At 41.9% G+C, this 22,173-nt stretch overlaps 1 protein-coding gene across 4 annotated transcripts in view; it reads left to right on the forward strand.

Annotated features, from left to right (window-relative positions):
* Positions 1 to 22,173, forward strand: part of tle2b (TLE family member 2, transcriptional corepressor b) — an 86,286-nt gene that overhangs the window by 15,126 nt on the left and 48,987 nt on the right. For all 4 annotated transcript variants that reach the window (XM_086223254.1, XM_086223255.1, XM_086223257.1 and 1 more), the window contains 3 exons: positions 2,565 to 2,662; positions 3,766 to 3,829; positions 22,041 to 22,085. In XM_086223254.1, the coding sequence (XP_086079380.1) occupies positions 2,565 to 2,662; positions 3,766 to 3,829; positions 22,041 to 22,085 (207 nt within the window). The remainder of the gene's footprint in view (positions 1 to 2,564; positions 2,663 to 3,765; positions 3,830 to 22,040; positions 22,086 to 22,173) is intronic.

Below are 22,173 nucleotides of genomic sequence, written 5' to 3' on the forward strand. Positions count from 1 at the left end.
AACTTAGATAGCTCTGGGGTTCAAAAGCATTCAGAAAGTGCAACTGTCAAATCAAACGGAAGACATTTTGTCCAATAGATGAAAGAAATTTAAATCGTTCTCATCAGCACGTTACAGAGGACACCATGTTGACACTAGCAATAGCGGCTCCCAGATCTCTTGTATAATCCTGATTTGTGACTATGGGCTTTGTTATGTGACTTTGTGCTGCTGATGTAACCCGCCAGCAGCACATAAGTATGTGTCTGTGTGTTCATGGTAGCAGATGGTGGAAGCATTACCAATGGACAGTGCACACGGGGTAGAGCGACGAGGCTGTGTTAAGTACAGTGAAGACAGCATTACTCTCTCTCTCTCTCTCTCTCTCTCTCTCTCTCTCTCTCTCTCTCTCTCCCTCTCTCTCTCTCTTATTCTCCCTCTCTCTGCTCATTTCTTCCCATCCCCTGGGTGTCAGACGGATGAATGGCTGGCTATCTCTCTCAGTCAGCAGCCACGCTGCTCTCTCATCATCTGTCTCGCTGCTCGTTCTTTCATCCCTCTGTAAGAATGTCAAACTAGTCTATCACTCCCTCAATCCATCCATCCATCCATCAGTCTGTCAGATGAGTCTATCTTCCGTTCTTTCCCGTCAGTCCATCCCTCCATCCCTCCCACTGTGGGTCCTGTGTGTTCTCTAAGTGTGAATCTGCATGTGTAGGTCCTTTGTGTGATGGCACAGACGTGTGTGTGTGTGTGTTTGTGTATGTATGTACGTGTGTATGTGTGTGTGTTTTCAGTGTGCTCATGGCTATGTGTTGTGTCTGTGTGTGCGTGTGTTTGTGTGTGTGTGCCAGATCACTATCTATTCCTCTCCTCCCCCCACCACTGAGTGTGTGTGTGGTGTGAATCAAGGTCAGTGGGGATCTGTTGGCTGACTCCCCGACATCTATCCCACCCACCCCACCCCTCCCTCACACCCCAGAGGGTGTGTGTGTGTGTGTTTTGTGCCCATCCAGCCATCTAGATGTCCCTGCGATGCCTGCATCAGCTCAGTTTAGCTCAGCTCAGCTCGGCTCTTCGGATTAATTACTAGGGAACCCACCGCGTCTCTGACCTCCACCGTCGGACTAATTGAAATCTAATTGAATTGTGCTTGTCTAGACTAATGAAGCCCCGCCACTGAAACCGCCAATCTTTTAGCTGTAGCTGCGGGCCAATAGCCACCCAACATTGCCCTGTGTGGCTGAGTTTGATTGGATGGATAAGAGAATAGATGAGTGAATGGTTTGAATTGTAAAATTAACAGCGTTAACCAGGATTAGATTTTAAGTAGCAACATTTTTGAGTTGATTATGATTATAAAAATTAATTATTTAAATTTTAGGATTTAATTAAGCAGAATTTTAAGATGGACCAGTTTGCTTTTCCTCATCTTGATATATATTCTCAAATCAGTTGCCCATGATTGCAGGGGTCTGTATTTTAGTCCCCAGCTGTGGGGCTTCAGTCCGGGCACTCTGTCAACAGTAACCAGTGTTTGCAAGGAGGTCTGTGTTAGGGGGGTTGTGCAGAGGGAAGTGGGGTATCTATGTGGGGATGGTGTGAATGATGAAGCTGCTTACTGACCGGAGAAACGATGTGGCTGAAAAGAACCGACACCTGGCTGTCTGTACTCAGTCAAATGTTCCTAAAGTGTCTTGAAAATTAGTAGATCCAAAGTGGAAGAAAAAAATTCCAAAGGATTTTCTGACATAAAAAATCTCCTGTGAGAATCCGAAATGTCAAAAAACCACCACACCCATACCTACTCTAGATTTCCCTGACTGCAAACTAAAGCCAAAATAAACAAGCACCACATCTAAAACAGTCACAGTGCTCTTATGTCTGAAACTTCACGGCAACTATGGAGGAGAAGGAGGATGTCTGTCAAAAGCACGTTAGACAATCATGGTGGGGGTGGGGTGGGGGTGCTGGGAGGTGCTTGTTTTGTTGGTCCTTCTTTAGCTTTTAGCAGGTGCTGTGATTCCCTATAAGTTATTCATTTGACGTTTCCTCCCTCCTCAGCTCTTTGCAGGCTGGAATACATTAGTAAACTGGCAGAGGGGAGAGGATGCTAATGTGAAGGGGAGAGAGAGGGAGAGAGAGAGAGAGAGGGGAAGAAAGGATGGGGGCAGGAGGGGGAAGGAGGCAGAGTCATTAGAGGAGGAGGAGAACAGAGACAGAGAGGACAAGGCTTTATGATGTGTGGGAAGAGGAAGTGACCTTTCCTCTCACTTTCATCTTGGCTTTTTTCTCTTCCTGCCTTGCTGTCTGACTCACACACACACACACACACACACACACACACACACACACACACACACACACACACACACACACACCCACCCATGCATACGCACACATACAGCCACAGGTTAATACACACACACACACACGAACAAGCACACATACGCATATAGATTAATGCCGTAAATTCATACAAACCATTCTGTAACAGGCTCACACACACAAACTTGCAACTTAGTGTCAGTGTTTAATCCTTGCTTTTTCTCCTCCTCTTTCTCTCTTTCTTTTTTCCTTTGAAGGTCCCCTTACAGCCTGGCCAGTCTTTCAAGTTCACAGTCCTGGAAACTCTGGACCGTATCAAGGAGGAATTCCAGTTCCTCCAGGCACAGTATCACAGGTACACACAGTATACTCAGTATACACAAGAATGACAATATGGTGCACACAGGTATACAGCATACTGCCAGTGGTTAACATTATCGATAACATTCATCAGTGCTTATTGGGGAGTCCTTTTGTACCTGTGATGGGTGGAAGGTACCTAATATTTTATCACTTAAAACCAAACAATACCTTTTATCCATGTAGCCCTTTACATACAATTAAAAGAAGGTGAACAGTTAATTGAGTAATGTGATGAAGTCAAAATGTAGCTTCTTGGATGAGCCCAAAAAGAGACGGTCCAGCCACCTTTTGTTTTAATGTTTGACCAAGGAGTTGTGCCAAATGACCGAGCAGAGGATCTCAGGTTGAATGTTGGCTCATCAGGGGTTAAGTGTTCGGTGTGATATTCTGGAGCTTAAAAAGAAGCAACTGTGTACAGAATAAACACTGAGAGTTGTTAAGTGAGTGACGTAAAGAATGCATAGCAGTAATCTAACTCGGATGAAATGAATGCACAAATTACTGTTTCTAAGATCCTGTTGGGACAGACAATGAAAAAAGTTGAAAGAAAAACAATTGGACAACAGAAGTTATGTGCTGGATGCTAACAAACACGATACAGAAAATTTTGGACAAAATAATAGGAACACTTACTGTTATTCACTGCAGCACAAGAGCCCTACAATTGACAGCACAAGAGCCCTACAATTGACAGCCATTAAACAGATTCAATAAATGTACACAACCAAGTGCACGCGCGCACACACTCACACACACTCACACACGCACGCACGCATGCTCGCACACACTAATACACAATGTAGAGTCACTGTGAGGAGCTGCAATGAGGCACACCCTGCTTTGGTGTCAGTTCATATGCATCAGCAGTAATAAGTGGACACACCATATGGCCGGAAATAACTTTTTATGTCCATACATGGCCTTAGAATGACCTGTCATTTCCAAGTCCTGTGGAAATGATCATGTATGTCAGTGCATGCAAATAAAACAATGAACTTTGTGTGTGTTTTTGTGTGTGTGTGTGTGTGTGTGTGTGTGTGTGTGTGTGTGTGTGTGTGTGTGTGTGTGTGTTTGTCCTTTTCAATCCTTGTGCAGCCTGAAACTGGAGTGTGAGAAGTTGGCCAGTGAGAAGACGGAGATGCAGAGGCATTACATCATGGTGAGTCTAATCGGACCTTAACCAGAGCGCTACAGGGATTTGTTAGTCTTACTGGGCTCCTCAGAAACACTAAAGAGTGGGATGGGTTCCTTTGAAGGAATCACAATCATTATGTTGTTCATACAGTGTAATAGTGGAGCTTAAATTTCCCCATTGTAGAGTTTCTTGTTCCTTTTTCTTTCATACCACTCTTCCGATTGCCCTTTTTTTCTCATTTCCCTGCCTCTCTCCATTTTCCTCCAGAGTCTCTGTCTTGCTTTGTCTTTTGTCTTGTTCTTCTCCCTCCTCTCTCTGCCTTTATGGCTCCGTGGGCAGCCATGGCCGGGGGCATTTTGTTTTCCGGTTGTCTGTCTGTTCTTCTCATTCTCGTGAATGTAATATCTCAGTATGGCCTCGAGGGAATTTCTTCAATTTGGTACAAATGTTCACATGGACTCAAGGATAAACTAATAACATTTTGGCAGTGGCAGTCAAAGGTCAAGGAACATCACAGTTAATGCTTCAAGGTAATTCAGGCAGATACTCGTCTTGGCTCAAAAATGAACTGATTTGATTTTGGTTTTTGGTTTTGTTCAAGGGTCAGAAGTCACAACTGTTAGTTTGTCACAAACTAATCAAGAAAAAAATTGCTTTTTGTTCATTCATCTATTTTGCAAACAAAAAGTAGAAGAGCTGTGACAGCCTGTTGCACACAGTGAGGAACTTAAAGAAGTGGGCTTCAGTGTTACGTTCCAGTGTCATGAGTCCAGCTTAGTATTTTAATTGATTGGTCTTCATGAGTCCACCCTCCTCATGTCCTCTCCCAGAACCGTTACTGTGTTATTGTTCACCATAACGCCCCTAGTTTCACTGACATTGAGCTGGCAGACATTGCATCCAGTGACAAAAGTAATCTGGAGTCTGCTGAAATAATAGTTTCTAAAGAAAAAAAACAACAATGATGATTTATATTTCTTTTAAAAAAGAGGATATTAAAGCCTCATTAAAGAACGCACAACATACCATGAATTATATGTAACATGGACGTAAAGGGCAGTTGGACTGGTTAATGGGGGCATACACCCGCGCTGTGGTAATTCTAGTATTTTTACTCTCTAACAGCCTGAGCTCCCTCACACCTCTTGGCGTGTACGTGCGACTAAAAGCTCACATGCATTGTAAGCCTTCATCTGTGGTACAAAATCCACACAGACCTGACCAGAATTTGATATGCACCATCCGCAAAGCTGCTCGCATTTCATAAACCTGGGAGAGCGGGCAGGATCAGGACCATGAGCTAGATAGACTCACAAATGGATGGACGGAGACTGAAAGAGAGGATGATAGAGAGACAGAGAGAGAGGGGATAGAGAGAGGGAGAGACACTGCATGATTGACGGACAAAAAGGCTGAGTGTGAGCAGACATAGATATGGAAGCACATGGACAGACAGCTAGAAGATAAACAGATAAACACAGATTCTTTCCTTCCACACAAATCCTTCTCTTTGTTCCTATACAAGGACGTTACATGAAAGACATTGATTCCTAGCAACTAACACCATTCTAATTTTGCAGTTACTGATAATGTAATTGGCACAGACCAGTATTGAAACATTTGTAGAATTCTCTCTACATAGCATATATGTAATGAAATCATGGTCAGATACTCCAACAGCATTATCAACTTTTCTTGTTGACTGTAGTGTAGCATTGTAGTATTGCTCTGCTCTATAATAGCTTAAGGGAAACACAGAGCTGAATCAAGAAGTGATGAAACTTCTCTCAGTTTTGGGTCCGATATGGTCTGCAGGTCGTGGGAGCTAATGTTGGCCAGTAAAATAAAATTTCACTGTAAAATTTGTATTTTTTTCCTGTATTATTATACTACATTATTTATGGCATTATGAAGGCATTTTTGTTTGTTTTGGCAGCAACATGAACATTGTTAAAATAAGAAACTGCATAACAACAAATTCAACTAATAGCGCAGCCTAAAGCTAGTTGAGGTTTTGTGAAGTCCCACCCATCCATCCATTGTCTTCTGCTTATTCCTGTTAAGGGTCACTGGGGGCTGGAGCCTATCCCAGCAGCCTTCAGGCGAGAGGCGAGGTTCACCCTGGACAGGTCACCAGTCCATCACAGGACCAACACATAGAGACAGACAACCATTCACACTCACAGTCACACCTACGGTCAATTTAGAGTATCAATCAGCCTCGTCCCCTCTTGATGTCTTTGGACTGTGGGAGGAAGCTGGAGTACCAGAGAGAACCCACACAGGAACAGGGAGAACATGGAGACTCACACAGAAAGATCCCGTGCCCGAGCCGAGACTCGAACCCGGAACCTTCTTGCTGTGAGGTGACAGTGCTCACTACTGCACCACCGTGCCGCCTGTTTTGTGAAGTATCGTCACAAAATTTTAAACCTGTCTTTTTAAAAATTTGTCAGATGAACCTCATTTCAAAAGATATCTTCTCTGTTTCACAACTTAAAGTGTTGTGTAAAAAGGGGGGTGGGCGTTTATATGTGCACAAGTATTGTACTGTTCAGAACACACACAAAGAAAATCTCTGAAAACCACAGACTTTCCAAAAAAAAATCACCCACTTCCCTAATCTAAGGCACTCCTCAATTTAGCTGCGGTTTCATATAATTGCTGAGTGGAACAAACCGCCCAGACAGACATTCACTATCCAGCATCTCTGCCACCCTGTCGTTTACCAGGAGAGCTAGCAAAGGTGTCAGTCTTTGCCACAGTCAGGGGGATTGATCAAACCTCATGCAGAGCTGGCACGTGTGAGCATTGTGTCATTCTTAAACATCGGAAATGTTAAATGTGTCCAACACTTGGCCTCAGCTGTTCCCTGTGACAGTTTAGAGGCTACAGAGCATCAGATGCAGTTGCTAAATCCACACACAGTAGTTGAGCATGACAGACGGTTAGCACTCCAGGCTACATTATTTCAACCTGTATATGGTGGATGGCTAATGCTGTGCTATGCTATTCCATAGGCATGGCTCAGAAATTAGAGGGAGGGAAAGAAGGAGAAAATGAGAGGGAGGGGAGTGAAAGAGATGCTCAAAGAGAAAGATAGCTTGAGAGCAAAAAAAAAGCTCAGAGTGTCAGATGGAAAAAAAACAGGGGAGCTGCTGAGGGAGGGAAAATACAAAGGGAGGCAGAGATAAAGAGAATAAAAGAGGAGAGGGAGAGAGTGATAGGGAGAGGAGAGAGATAAAGGGAGAATTGATACATGAATGAGAGAGAAAATTGCTGAAAAGGAATGAGAAAGAAGAAAAGAGAGAGAGAGAGAGATACCAGGGGACAAAATTGCAGAGAGGAGAGATGGAGGGTGAAAAAAATGTGCTGTGAAGGGATGAAATGGAGAGAGAGATAGAAAGAAAAGAGAATATTTAACGCAGAGTGCAAGAGAAAGAGATAGTGGTGTGTTTGTGTGGGGGGGCGTGAAATGAAAGAGAGAGAGCGAGAGAGAGAGTACACGCACAGACACGTAAATAATGTGAAGCAACAACGGACTGGCTGCGCCCACAGAGGAGATAACCCAGAAGGCTATATTTAGCTCGTTAGGCCTGTCATCCACACTGAGGCCTGTTTCCACAGGCTGGGGCTCTGCTCACCACGCTGCACTGCTCCTGCCATTACTATTCATCAGTTTTAAGCTCTTTAAATGCTAGGGTGAGGACTTGGAGAGTGGGGAGATGGTTATACAAGATGATACCTGCACGGCTGATGCACATGGAATTCTCACTGCAGTATACACATTATTAATAGATCTGTTTGGTGACTGTCGATGAGTTTGTGCATCATGACCTTTTGTGATAATATCACAGTCATGTAGTATATGTAACGTTGTGGCATTTTATTTTTTTAATATTTTGATTAGAGACTTATTATAGCACGGGCGGCACGGTGGTGCAGTGGTTAGCGCTGTCGCCTCACAGCAAGAAGGTTCCGGGTTCAAGTCCCGGCTCAGGCATGGGATCTTTCTGTGTGGAGTCTCCATGTTCTCCCTGTTTCTGTGTGGGTTCTCTCTGGTACTCCAGCTTCCTCCTCCCACAGTCCAAAGACATCAAGAGGGGACGAGGCTGATTGATACTCTAAATCTAAGTTGTCTGTCTCTATGTGTTGGTCCTGTGATGGACTGGCGACTGTCCAGGGTGAACCCCCCCTCTCGCCCGATGGCTGCTGGGATAGGCTCCAGCCCCCCCCCCCCCCCCGCGACCCTTAATAGTATAAGCGAAAGAAAATGGATGGATGGACTTATTATAGCTTCCATACTAGTCTTGCAAGCTTTTGATTATCCATTGTTAGGATAATGTGCTGTTTTATTCTCATATATGTGTGTATATATAATATAGACACACCAGTGCTGCTGCAGGAAATGTAAACTGCTTTTGGATGTGGAGTTTCTTTAAGCGCAGATATCTGAGTGACAGGTGTTTAGAAGTGAGAAGGGTTGTAAAATATTCAAAAAGTAGGACATTCAGACATGACCCACATGCAGATGTGACCACATTTTTTGTGACATCACCAGTCAGTCATATGAGGTAGTACAGGTGAGGTGAGGCTCCTGCCCCCTACCGCGACCCTAAACTGGATAAGTGGTAGAAAATGAATGGATGGAGGGATAGATCTTATCAGAGAGAGTTTGCTTGTGTATGTTCTTTATTTTGTTTTATTCATTTAAAGATATGTTGTGCTCACAGACAAGTCTAGCATTGCCAGACATCCGAGATTATCGAAGCATTACTGAAAGCCCAGTGTTTGCTTGAAAGGCAGCCAGATCGGCCAGCATCAAACCCACACCCTTTACATTTTGTCAAGGACACACCTGAAAGGAAATGATGCTCAACCTCAATCATCCTCCACAATGAAAGAAATTCAATCAGAGCAGTAGCACGGCGAGACAGGAATGGCCTTTTTCTCATTTTTAACTAAAAACACGTTTTCCAGCAAACATGACAAAGACCGATTATTACAGGTATACAACTTCTGGATGTCACGCTCCCACCCACTGATTTGCCGTTACATTCACCATTTATGTATTTAGTTTTCATTTTCATTCTTCCATTCACTTATATTATTTTATTTCCCTTTAAAAGATTTTGTCCACATTTTGCCATTTGAGAGAATGGGATTCTTTCAAATTAAGAAGCTAAAACTGAATGAAAGCTAATAACAGCATCAGCACTTGATTTTTCCATAGAGCTTTACTTTTTACACCAGCCACCAGTTTTAACAGAAGGTGTTAGTTCTTATCTCCTTTTGGCACTGAACTTTTCAAAGTTGTGAAGTTGTTTTTTTTCTCCCCTCACATTTACCGCTTTAATTCTATAGCTGGCAGTAGTTCAGTTTTACATTTCACGCTTTGAGATATGATGCCACAACCCTCTCAAATTGCTCCTGTCTGCAGTGAAATGACACAGCCAGGTTTGGATATTGTGTATTTGTATGTTGGCAGACTCGCTCTCTTTAGCTTTTTGGATGAGAGTATATGTTTTATGTTGGCTGCTCTGGCAGACTGGCTCATCTTTTTGTGCATGTGCAGTGAGACATCAGTAATGTGTAACTTCAGTGGTAGCTGTAAACACACACACACACACACACACACACACACACACACACACACACACATCTAGTATCTGTGGGTGTCTTGCTTCTCTCCGGCTGTTGTATTTATAATTCATGGCTCTCACATTTCACTGGAATTCGACTGTGTATTTTTAAATAAGGTTGCATTGTTGCCCTGGCTAATCAGGGGGTGTGCATGTGTCGGTCACATGCATACACAAAGTACAACCAAGAGTCCACGAGCATCAGGCTTTCTTAAAAGGGTTGCCCTGTGTTATAAAATCACCCAGAGTCACTATCCAAATTCATCAAAAGAGTCCTTTGTCTCCCGTCACCCCCCTGCTTAGGTAAATTGGTCCGGGTGAGCTTTTAATAGTCTTACACCTGTCATCATTTTGCTCAGTTGCTGTGGTTTTCTCACTTCTTCTCTTGATGACATACCTTCAGGAACCTCTGTTCTCCAGGGTCTTGCTGCCTCATTTTCATACCTTCAGTCAAACACAAGACTGAACTCTCACAGCTGAGTGGACTTTGCCTCCCCTTCAATGTAAAGCGTAGAAAAGACAGTTGTGTGGGTGACAGCTCACAGTGGGGAATCACATCAGGCAGCCTCTTCATAGCTGTGTTTGCATGTGTGAAAGTGAGATACAAAGGCTCTGCAGGGGTCCACTTTAATAAATGCTTATACTCTTGGCAAGAGACAAAATACTATTGCATTAAAGGACTGATGGGAAGGATCTAGTGGTATTAAGCACTGGAGTTGGAGATTCCAGCTGGCCTGCAGGGTCATTCACGTAGGATGGTATAATTCTCAAAATCTGGCATCTGAAACTGCTCCTAACACATAATCATCAGCCCCTTTTTCAGCATCAGCAAAAAATAAAACTGGATTGATTCTCTGGAAATAATTATGCTGTCTCACCTGATTTAAGTTAAGTTGCAACCCTGAAATGAATCTTAGTTCTCTCAATTAAACTTCTTAAAGAAATCTACTCCAAGATGTAAACCGACCTTGGCTGATTGAATTAGAATTACATTCTCTAATATAATTCTTTCTTATGTCGCATGAATAATTCCTTTAAAAGTGCAGCTTTTTTTCTTTCATGTTTTCTAAATCTTGAAGTGTCTCATGAGTTATGTCTCTTCCCTGCCGTGCTGTCATTCAGGCGTTTGTCATTCACTTTTGAATAAAGCAAATCAGTACATTAATAACAGTGAAGAACTCCTCACAAGATATCGTTCAAACATTTAACGTGGATTGTTCACGTGATACAGACCCTCAGGTGTCTGTTTGTGGTTTAATAGTTGAGTGTGAGGACATAAGAGGTTAAGGGAAAGTTAAGGTTAGGGAACATTAGATCAAGGGAAGATTAGGTTTAGGTTAAGGATGCAGGTTAACTAAGTGAGGATACGTCTCCTAGCGCATGAATATAAGTCAGTGCTGTGCCTTCTGAAGTGATGGAAACATGACTGTGTGTGTGTGTGTGTGTGTGTGTGTGTGTGTGTGTGTGTGTGTGTGTGTGTGTGCGTGCGCGCGCACGCTGCGCGCGAACGTGGATTAATGCGAGGCTGTCAGCCTCTTACTCCACTCCCAGCTCATCTGTCAGATTCAGGATGACACACTGTGTTCAACATTTCTCTTCAGCACCAACAAAAAGGGAGGAGTGGAAGTGGGGGGTTGGGGAAAGGACTGAGGGAGGAAAAAAAGAGGTATAAAAGTAATAACGGATGTGAGGAGAGCGATGGGGACTGAGACCAAGAAAAAGGGAGTGAGCTAAGCAGACAGAGATGAAAGAAATATGAGAGGAGAGCAGGCACAAGGGTATTGGCTGAGAGAGCAGAAAAAGAAAAAGAACAAACACGAAGATTAAAGGGGTGCACTTTTGTGAATAATTGGGCAAAGGTGATAGAAGAGGTGGTGGATAGAGGAGGTGTATAGTAAAGCAAAGAGTGAAGAGAGGAAATGAGAATGATGGAAGATGCAGGAAGGACGAGGGCAGATATTACCGTGCTAAGCGTTGTACCTCAGCAGTGGAGGTTGGCCTGGGGGCTGAGGCCCAGGTGTAGAGGTGGATTGAGTCTCGACTCTTTAACCTGTTTGAACAGTCCTGATCAGCACAAACAAGCAAGAAAATGGTGTTTATAGAACAGGCTAGTAGCCTGTTGCACCAGCTATACAGCATGTAAGTTGTACCCCAAGTTGCCGACACTGAATGCTCAGTTGAAGCTAGTTTGATGATAAATCCATCAACATTTTGCCACGCAATAGCAATAGTCCAACTGCTAAAAATAAACTTTACTCACCCAAACACAACAAAAGGGGTGACTTCAATAAATTAGCACAAAGCACTAAGATTAATTGATAATTGTAGCCTACTTTACAACCTTAGCTGATGTAAAATACCCAGTGACATTCATCTCAAGTGGTTAAATTGTCAAACTACAATTCAAGTTGATATAAAGGTACGCTGTTGTAACCAGCTTGTACATTTCCTCCCCATCCTGCAAATTACCACCCCACCCCCCTTCAAACTGTTACACAAATGACTTTACATTTGCTGTATTAAGAGCTGGATGTAGGATTTTAGTTGTACTGTAAGTGAAGTCTACATTAGAACTGTTTTAGTTGGCGCTAAATGTTAGTTGTCCATAAACCCCGTTTGAAATTTACACTTAAGTTCAAACTAAGCTACATTTGAACTTGTGTTCAGCCAGAGCAGCCACTGCAGGTCTCCCCTGCTGATAAAAAACAGTGCTTAAGGGATGCATAATGGTGAAATTTTGGATTTATGTTGATACTGATGTTTAAAATAAATAATAATAAAAAGTCATTAAAAAATAAGTCAATTTTTAGGTCTTGGAGTCCTTTGTCCATCTTTGAGGACAAAATCATTCCTAAAAATTCCTGAAACAACAATAAATAAAAGATTTTAACAGCAACACATCAGGATGGGTCCTCTGACGTCTGTGCATGAGAGCTTGTAAGTGGATGGTCGTCAACATAGCAAATAGCAGCCGATATAATACACAGCTGATATGTTGCCGCATCCCTACAGTACATGTGTGTTTATAGAAATGCACCCTCCTAAAATCCAAGGTCAGCTCCATCCAGTTGTTGTGTTGCTTCGTCCTCTGATGAAACTGGCTGCAAGAGGAGCTGCAGTGATGCTGAATGTCTGCCGTGACTGATTTAGTCATCACCTGCTGACAGGGCACAATGGAGAAGTCAGAGCCTGCTAACCTAACCTCTGATGTGGGTTAGCACGGCGTTCTAATAAATGTTTTAACCTCACTGCTGTGTGTGTGTGTGTGTGTGTGTGTGTGTGCGCGCGCGCATGTGCGTGTGTGTGTGTGTGTGTGTGTGTGTGTGTGTGTGTGGGCGGGCAGATGAAAGAGACAAGCTCACCCGAGAGACACCGATGAACAATGCATTTGTTAAGGATTTTACACACATTCTCACACACACACACACACACACACACACACACACACACACACACACACACACACACACACACACACACACACACACATTATTCAGGAGTAAACTTAATTTGTGCTCACGCATGTATGTAGCGCTCGCTTGTTCTTTAAGAATGCAAACATGTTGAAGAGTCACACATGCATGAAGATACTCTTACACACACACACACACACACACACACACACACACACACACATCAACGTCCCATTTAGATAAATCACCTTGGATTAGACCCACTTCTTTAAGCTCATTTTAAAGTCTGCCAGCTTTCTTGACAGAACGCATAAAGGAAGGGAGTCTGGCACTGCTGTCTGACACTTTCTCAGCACCACAAGGGTGGGGGAGGGAGGGATGAAGGGAGGGGGGGACGAAAGAGCAAACACTCCCTCAAGAATGGAAGAGAGGAAAGATGAGGGAAACACAAGAGTGAGGGAGGCAAGAAACAGAAAGCCAGAGAGAGCAGCGTGAGAGATACTCACTTTTGGTCTGTCTTGCTGTGATGATGACAGCGCAGTGTGTGTGTGTGTGTGTGTGTGTGTGTGTGTGTGTGTGTGTGTGTGTGTGTGTGTGTGTGTGTGTGTGTGCGTGCGTGCGTGCATGTACGTGTGTGTATGCGTGTGAGTGTGTGTGTGTGTTATTAGAGGCAAACAAACAATAGACGTGCGGTGAATTTTACAATCATTAAAAACAGTGCGTACACTGGACATTGAAAAATATTCAGATCTGCAGAGGTTTTATTCCCTTTAATCACCAAGGAGATTTCCTGATATCATGAACTACACTTCACCAACTTGTCATAGTAAATATGTGGTAATTTACAAGGACATGATGTTAATAAGTAATCATTCTTCCATTGTAGACTTTTGATAGAACATTATTTATATGCAGATGTCTACTCTGGATCATGATAATTAGATATAAGTTTATGTACTTATGTGCTTACGCTATTGCACAGGTAACATACAAAGGCCCCTACTGTTCGTATTTATTACGGTCATCATGGCTTGCACATTTTTGTCAGTATTTTTTTTCTGTCTCTAGAAAAATGTGATGAGTAGAATGCTTACTGCCGCGAAGGAGGGGAATTGAGTTTTATCATTTAATCAGTGCTATCTGGTGATTTTATTTTAATGGGCTCATGAAAATACACTGTTTTAAAAGTAGCAAGAAGTCAGGCAGTTCCTGGCACCGAGATGCACCGGTAATAATTCTAACATCAAATTGTGGCTCTCTGACTCGTAATTCCATCAAATCATGAGATGCCTGCTGTAGAGTTTCAGTTTCATGAAAATACCACAAAGAAAGTGAGACTGATAACAGTAGAGAGCAAACATTGATGGGACCTTTCCCAGATAGAAATTCCATATGAGGGTCAAATGCTGCGTGATGCCGACATGGTCCATTTTCTGTTGGATTGCTTTTTTAAACTTAAGTGTTGCAATGCATTCCTGGGAAGGCAGGGATATTTGATTGTTTGCAGCCTGAAACCTCACAGTTGGATGCCAATAACTCCTACACGTTGGTCTTTTGAAATACACACAGGTTGGGCTTAGAATTATATTTCCCAAACACCATGTGGTCATTTAGTAAATCAGGAAAAACCAAGTTTGACGGTTTAGGTTCATACAAATTCTTGGTTGGAATGCTCACATGATAAAAGGCTTCAGTATGAATGCAAACATACAGCTTAGTATGGGAGTGTGTTTTGTGTATTGTCAATGCACAAAGTGGTGTTTTTAATCCACATTGCATGGATTCAAAATTTCATTTAACAAAAAAATAGCAAAATACACTGATAACTGTGAGGGTAGCGATAACTCTTCCCCCTGATTCCCTGGGTCGTCATTTTTGGTTGTTCTTAGTCAATGATGTCAGCCTGTTGACTAAGAACCCCTCTCTCTCTCTCTCTCTCTCTCTCTCTCTCTCTCTCTCTCTCTCTCTCTCTCTCTCTCTCTCTCTCTCTCTCTCTCTCTCTCTCTCTTTCTCTCTCTCTCTCTCTCTCTTTCTCTCTCTCTCTCTCTCGCTCTCAAACGCTGCAGTGATTATGTAAAGAGAGGATGAATATGCAACAAAAAATAACATGTAAAGCTGTACACTGTACAACAGACAAAATAAATCTGGCAGAATAAGTTTGTAGTGTTTTATTCCTAAGATTGTTAATAAGCATGTAATTACTGTGTACTAATTACTGTGTAATAGTACAGTTGTTTCTCTACTACAACTCAAACCAGAGTCAAATGTAGCGTTCTCACTCGACTGCGGAGCGAACTGCACAAATACACCAAGTCACTTCACTGCTGTCCCGCCGACACCCACGGAACAGCTGTTAAGCACATCCGTCTCAGTCACTTAGTCCTTTTCTTCCAGTGTCTTTCAATTAAGTCGCATGTGGTCATTTAAATTGTGGAATTTAATTTTTTTGTATAATTTAAAGAGGGAATTTGTAGATTGACTTCAACTACCTGTCTCAAACCAGTGCTGCTGTCTATGTGAGAATCCCAGACTGACTCAGGTTTGACTCCTAGTGGTGACACTCTTCCGTGCAAGCTTACTCCAGGGACATGAGTAGGAAACTGCTACATATGATAATTATCAATCAAAATATGGTATTTCGCATTACCAACCAAAAGGTTTCGATTCTCTTGTGGCAGCGAGAGGTGGGAATCTCCTGCTACAATACACAGGTCAACATTTCACTGATAAGACACATGTCCATGCATCGTGATACAGCAAAAATGTCTCATTATGAAATTTAGTGTTGCTCCTTATTACATTTACATTTAAATCTTGATGTTATAATTCATCACATGTCTGGCGTTTGCATGTCTGTTTGCCATGACTGCTGTGTGATGTTGCTGTGAAATGATGTCATATTTTGTTAAGCGCTGACTGACAATGGTCAGCCTGCTTTGTCATATTGAAAGCTGGAAAGAGAGAGTTTGAAAAGTGCTGGACACACTCACACACACACACACACACACACACACACTCACACACACACACACACACACACACACACACACACGAGGATATAGCTTATAGATTTGGGTTTTACATATTCGTAACGTTTTTGCTTCACATGAGCATCTTTGAATAGAGATATGCAATGTGTAAGAACTGACCTGTAATTGTACTGCACAGTGACTAGACTGTACTTTATATTGAAGTATCAAGATAGTTTAATCATGGGGCCCTACCTCATGCAGATTTGTTCTTATATGCATTAGACTTTTTTTTGCCATCGACGTAGTTACTCTTTGCTCTTGACATCTATTGTGTGCATCTTGTAACTGTCAATCACCCAAGACTTTTCATATTACAAGTGGTACATAATAAAAGTCGGGCATTGCATCCTTCCTGCCTGTTAGCGCTAAATAAGTAAATACTAAAGTGGGTAAAAATGTTTCATGACCCAGGTCACTATGTTAAGGTATATATTTGTTTTCAGTTGGATGTCAAGAAAAAAAGATGTTATTGTTGTGGCTGGTGTTTTACTGAGACATGAAAATAACAAATAACTATAGTTTGATAAGCCAAAGCATTAAAACAACTGACGAACTGAGTATAAGACCCTACAATAAATTCCCCTTCACAAGGATTATAATGTTTAGCTGTTATTTAGTCTGTTCATCTTAACTTTTTGAAGGCGTCAGTTAAAACGGTGTTGATTTTACCGATAGATGTAGCCTAGCTAATATTTTTTCCATCCCATTTATATGAATTAAGGGGACAGAAAATGAGGAACAGCTTCCAGTGTAAGCCAGTGTAATTCAACAAAACCATGATCGACAGCCTCCGAAATAATCGTCTCTGAAACAGACTCAATCAAATTAGAACATTATGATTCTCGTTAAGAGGGAACTTACTGCAGGCCTGTTTATTATACTCAAAACAAACACTGTCAGTACATTTAATGCTTTGGCTGATGAGTACAACTGGTTCTCTATGTATCTTTGTACGGTTTACAGTTTTTAACATACATTTTATCTTGGAGATACATACGTAGATAAAAACATCCCTCATGATAACTGCGGAACTCATCATATGAATGGGATTTTTAATTAACCAATCTCAAGGAAACTTAAGTGAACTTAACACTCTGCTCCTCAGTCCTCCGAGTCTCACATGAATTCTTATGCTGAAGGAGAACCGTCACACCTTCTGTGTAGTAATACATTCCCTTCTATAATGGCGTGCTGGTTATATACAGCCAGCCTCATCATTTTAGTCTGGAGTGGGGAGCTGTTTCAGAGACCGACTGCTGAAGTGAGCTAGGATGTTGCTTGCAAGGTTGTATTCCAACAGTAAAGCTCTAGTTGGAGCCCTGTAAGCTGTTAGCGCAATTGGGGAAAACGTGCAATAGTAAATGAAGAGAGGATGTAAAAGTGGACAGAATGAAAGGGGAGCGAGTGAACAGGAGAAATGGAGAGTAATGACAGAGGTGGAGAGGCTGATGGAAGAGATAGGGGGAGAATTAATAAGGAGAGACAGGCAGGAATTGAGTTAAAAAGATGGGGAATGGTGTGGAGAGGTAATGATGGAGAGGTAAAGAGAGAGGCTGATGAGAGATGGCGAGAGGGAGAGAGCAAGAACAAAGAGAGATGTCACATGCCTTTCATGATGAGAGGGCTGGAGGAGAGGCAGACATGGAAACACAAAGAGCCAGCTCAAGTATGTTTGTGTGTATGTCTGTGTGTGCTTTAATGTATGTGTGTTATGTGAAGCATTTTTGAACGCACAAGAGATTCCAAGAAATGATTGCATATGTTTTTTGTGTGCGTGACAACACACTTTTTTGTGTGTGTGTGTCAGTCTGTCCATGAGAGGAATAGAAAGAAGAGCTAAATACACAGCAGCTCGAGGGGGAGAGAGAAAAGAGAAAATAAAGATACAGCACTCGACAAGGACGAGAGAGAACAAATATACAAAGCGAGGAAGTGAAGTAGAAAATGGAAATGGAGAGAGAGAACATGAAGGGAAAAGATGATTGATAGAAATGACAAAAAGGAGAAAGGAAGTGAAGAAAAGAGAGTAAAGGACAAGACACCTCCACAGAAAAAGGCTACAATACACAGATAAAAACAAGGAGACACAAGTAAGAAGTAGGGCAAAGAGAGCGGGAAAGATGTGGAGGAAAGAATGGCTGGAAAGAAAGATAGAAAAGGTGTTGGCAGGAGGAGAGAGTGAGAGTGAGAGCCAGAGAAAAGAGAGAATACACCAGAGGAGGAAGGTGAGATAGGAGAAGGGTGACAGCAGAGGAAATAGATATATAGATAGATTGATGGAGTTTGTGTGAGTACTCTTCTCTGATTGGCTGGGAGGTGTGCTTTGAAATATTATATTGCACATATTTTTGACCTGAAGTTTAACTGCCGTTCAAAATTAATTCATCGATTACTGACATATAACCATAGCAACAATAAAGAGCACAGTTATCAAAGATTTAGTCTTGTTATCAACAGGAGAAACTAACAGCTTGGAAGGAAAACAAATGATCAACGCTCGTGTTATCATTTAAGTTCTGTTAAATAATGAATAAACCAATAAATGACCACCTGCATGGTGTGTTTTGACTTCAGCAATTACCAAATGTCCATGATGCAGCGCTGCAAAACAAAGCTCTGGTAACTAGTCCGTGTTTTCAAGACAAAAATTGAAAAATTTGACCCAGAATATTATGACTAACCGGCTTGATCGTAAAGAGGACTAGATTCGTCTCTTCGTCACCGCCACCAAAAATGCGCTTCTGTTTTATGTTTATTATTTTTACTTTTATTTTGCAGGTATTAATATTTTATCAGATTTTATTCTCTTTTCATCTTGCTGCCTGTTTATTTATTCTGCATATCTTATTTATTGTTTTGTTTGCTCTTTTAACTTGATGGAATACACGGATAAATAAGTCCATAAACTCCTAGGTGTGCGTTAAAAGGTTTTAAGGCGCTCTGCTTCATGCTAGGTGGTTCTCCACTTTCACACTGTGCCTTCAAACTGTTGAATACACTCCTGCTTGGTGACGATCTTGTACATGTCCGGCTAAATTTAGGCGCAAAGAAAACTGCTTGATAATTATAATTCAGTGATAAAATTAGTTGTGTAGTTGAATTTTTATGCTGTTGTACAGTTTATATATCATCGTATTGAGCAAATCATTTGTCGTCTTATTTTTAACATCATGAACCTTGTAAACCTTGTATGACCTGCCTTAGTGATGTTGTACTTAATAGCGTTCTTTCCAGTGAAGTGAATTTAAATTTAGTTAGATGGGTAGAGAACTCTAACTCAGAATAAAATGAGACAGGAAATAGAGAGATGGACTGAAATGGAGAGTGAAAGACCATTTGACAGCCAGAAAAAAAGGAAAGAGGGGAATAACTAGAGAGTGAAGGAGGGGAAGGAGAAAAGACGGACTGACAGCCTCTGAAGATAGAGATAGGAGAGAGAGGAAGGCGCTGAATGAGGCGGCGAGTAAATGGAGAGAAGAGGGCAATAGAGGGAAGACAAGAATACAGAGGAAGAGACAGTCGTGTCTCACTCTCATCAGTCAGAGCTTTGCTCATCCACCCATTGTCGCCATGACGGATCCTGGCTGGATGTACGGCGCTCACCACCAACACCATTACAGCACATTATGAATGAACACACACACACGCACACACACACACACACACACACACACACACACACACACACACACACACACACACACAAAATCACATGCAGCGATGGAAGCAGCAGTTTTTTAGTCACTAAGAGGAGTCTCCTATTCACATAAAACACACATGCAGTCAGAAATGTGAAGGACATTCGCTCTGGACCATTTTGTAAGCTTTTATGACTATTGTCACTGAGACATTTCTGCTGGCAGACTCGTGATGCCTTGTTGAGTTCAAGTAGATGATGCCACCTCATGCCAGGGGAGCGACCGTCTCTAAAGTTTTCTCCAAGCTCACCTCAGATGGCAGGAAGAGTTACATGCCTTCTACTTTTTTGGGTGATTTGTAGCCACTAAGGATATGTTTTAGGTTTTGCTTCATTTAGCAACTCACTTATCCAAATTTACAATGAAAGAGTTTGTAGCATGTCAGGGATATTTCATCTATTCATAGCACAGTTAAGGCTCGGGCTTCATATCGAGGCCATAGATCAACAAGTGACATATATAATTGAAAGGATAATCAATGAAATACAAGAACACAAAGAACTGACAAACAACATAAGCTTGCCCAACCCTAATGCTAATGCTAACTTTAACCGCTGACCCAAAACATCTGTGTTCACCCGAGAGGGGGCACAGCTTCTGTCGCCAAATTATTGCATGCCTGCAGTTAACATGGTCTCAAGTCTGATTTGTGCCCCTGAAAATGGCTTAAGTCGTTCACACACACACACACACACACACAAACACACACACGAACACACACACACACACACGCACACACACACACACAAGCGGTAATCATAAGCCTGTGAGAACAGAAGTTTATTTTTAGATGTGGACAGATGTAATCATCCCTTTTGTTCATAATGGCTGTGAACAGATCTTCTCCCAGCGTGTCGGGAAAGATTTAATTTCAGAGTGAAAAGATTTTGACTTTAGAAAAATACACTCTTGATTGTACTCAGACAGCGAAAGTCTCATATTAGCTGTGAGTGAACCTTGGAATTCACTTTTGCGCGGAAAAAGAACTCGAAGCGAAGACTTTGACCCTCATTTCTTAAGGTCATTTCACACCAAAAGACTCACAATGAGACAAAACGGATGCAAGGAAAGTTGCCGTGGTGGAAACTCCTCGGTTTCAGCTAGACTCACACTGCCTGGGGAGGCGACTTAGCGTGTCAGAAGTTTATTTTAGAATGTTAATGTTCATAGTGTAATGTTTTTCTCTACTTCAGCAAACTGTAGTCCACTTTTAATCAGGAAGAACAATTAGCATCAGCTGTTCCTCAGCTAAAATGATGTCTCAATAGTCCAATATAGCTTTGAACTGCCAAGACAGGATCATTTTTTTTAATTTAGCCTTTATTTACCCAAGTCAGTCCTGTTGAGGATAAGAAACTTTTTCAAGGCGAGCTGGCCAAGACAGTCCGCAATAAAAACACAAAGTTGCGCACAGAGACACATAACTGAGGCAAAATACAATGAACAAGAGAGGGGAGATCTGATTGTCCCTCTGTCCTGATCTTTCCTGTCTCAAATTCACAACATAAATTTGCAGAAACCGCCTGGGCACTCAGTGGAAGCGCCCTCTTTTTGTTTTTGTTTTTTTTGTTTTTACTGTTTCGCCATTTCATTAGTACTAGAACTGCAACTGCAGCGAGTGACTGACTATACTGTTGCTCTCATTCACGCAGTGGTGGTGCAGGGAGTCGCTGCACTGTAAACACTCTCTTTTCTAGTTGCAGTGCTGTAAACTGGCAGGTTCCACAGTGGTGGAGACACACTGCTTTTGAAAGTATCTCAGCTTTCAGTTTGTCAAGCTGCTGAGTGACATGACTTCAAATCGGTATCACTATTAGCTGAAATGATCCTAAAAATTCTGACTGGCTCACTATTGAAAAATTTTGACAGCATTAACACTCACAATCCTACAGTCAGTTCTAAAATTTGCTTCTGCTTAAATGCCCATCCAATTAGTAATCTTGATTCAGGGATGAAAGATTTGATATCTCATTAAGATTAATTTGACTGATATTGCAGGGTCATTGTTCACATTTTAATTGAAACCTGTATTGAAATGATGGGCTGTTTTGTTTTGTTTTTCATGTATGACTTTATTTTGACACACTCACTCACACCTTGGTTGAGACGACAGTCAAATCCACATACGGTATATGGAAAGTACAACCACACACACACACACACACATCCCCACAGTATTTTTAACAAGTATTGAGTCATTCACGTGGCCTCTGCAGATGTATGTATAGACGCAAACCCACCAGATACCTCATTAAAGACATATTTCTCTTGTATACTCACATTCTATTTCTCATTTTCTCACTCTTTCCTTCTGCTACCGGCAACTGCAGCTTATGCAGCTAATGCTGAGCAACAGATGTTCAGCAGTCCATGTTGTATAAGACTGAATGTTAATGTGGGCTTTGTCAACATTTCTGACGGAGCTCTGTCATTTGTGTTTGTCTCCACAGTACTATGAGATGTCTTACGGTCTCAACATTGAGATGCACAAACAGGTAAGAGACTGTCGTTTTCTGTCTCTTCTTATTGTTAGTTTGCTGCTGGTTGGAGGCTGTGGTTAGGTGTGTGTGTGTGTGTGTGTGT

Source organism: Aulostomus chinensis, chromosome 14 (genome assembly GCF_037954235.1).
Source record: "Aulostomus chinensis isolate RoL2024-O1b breed Wild chromosome 14, RoL_Achi_v1.0, whole genome shotgun sequence".
Lineage (NCBI taxonomy): Eukaryota > Metazoa > Chordata > Actinopteri > Syngnathiformes > Aulostomidae > Aulostomus > Aulostomus chinensis.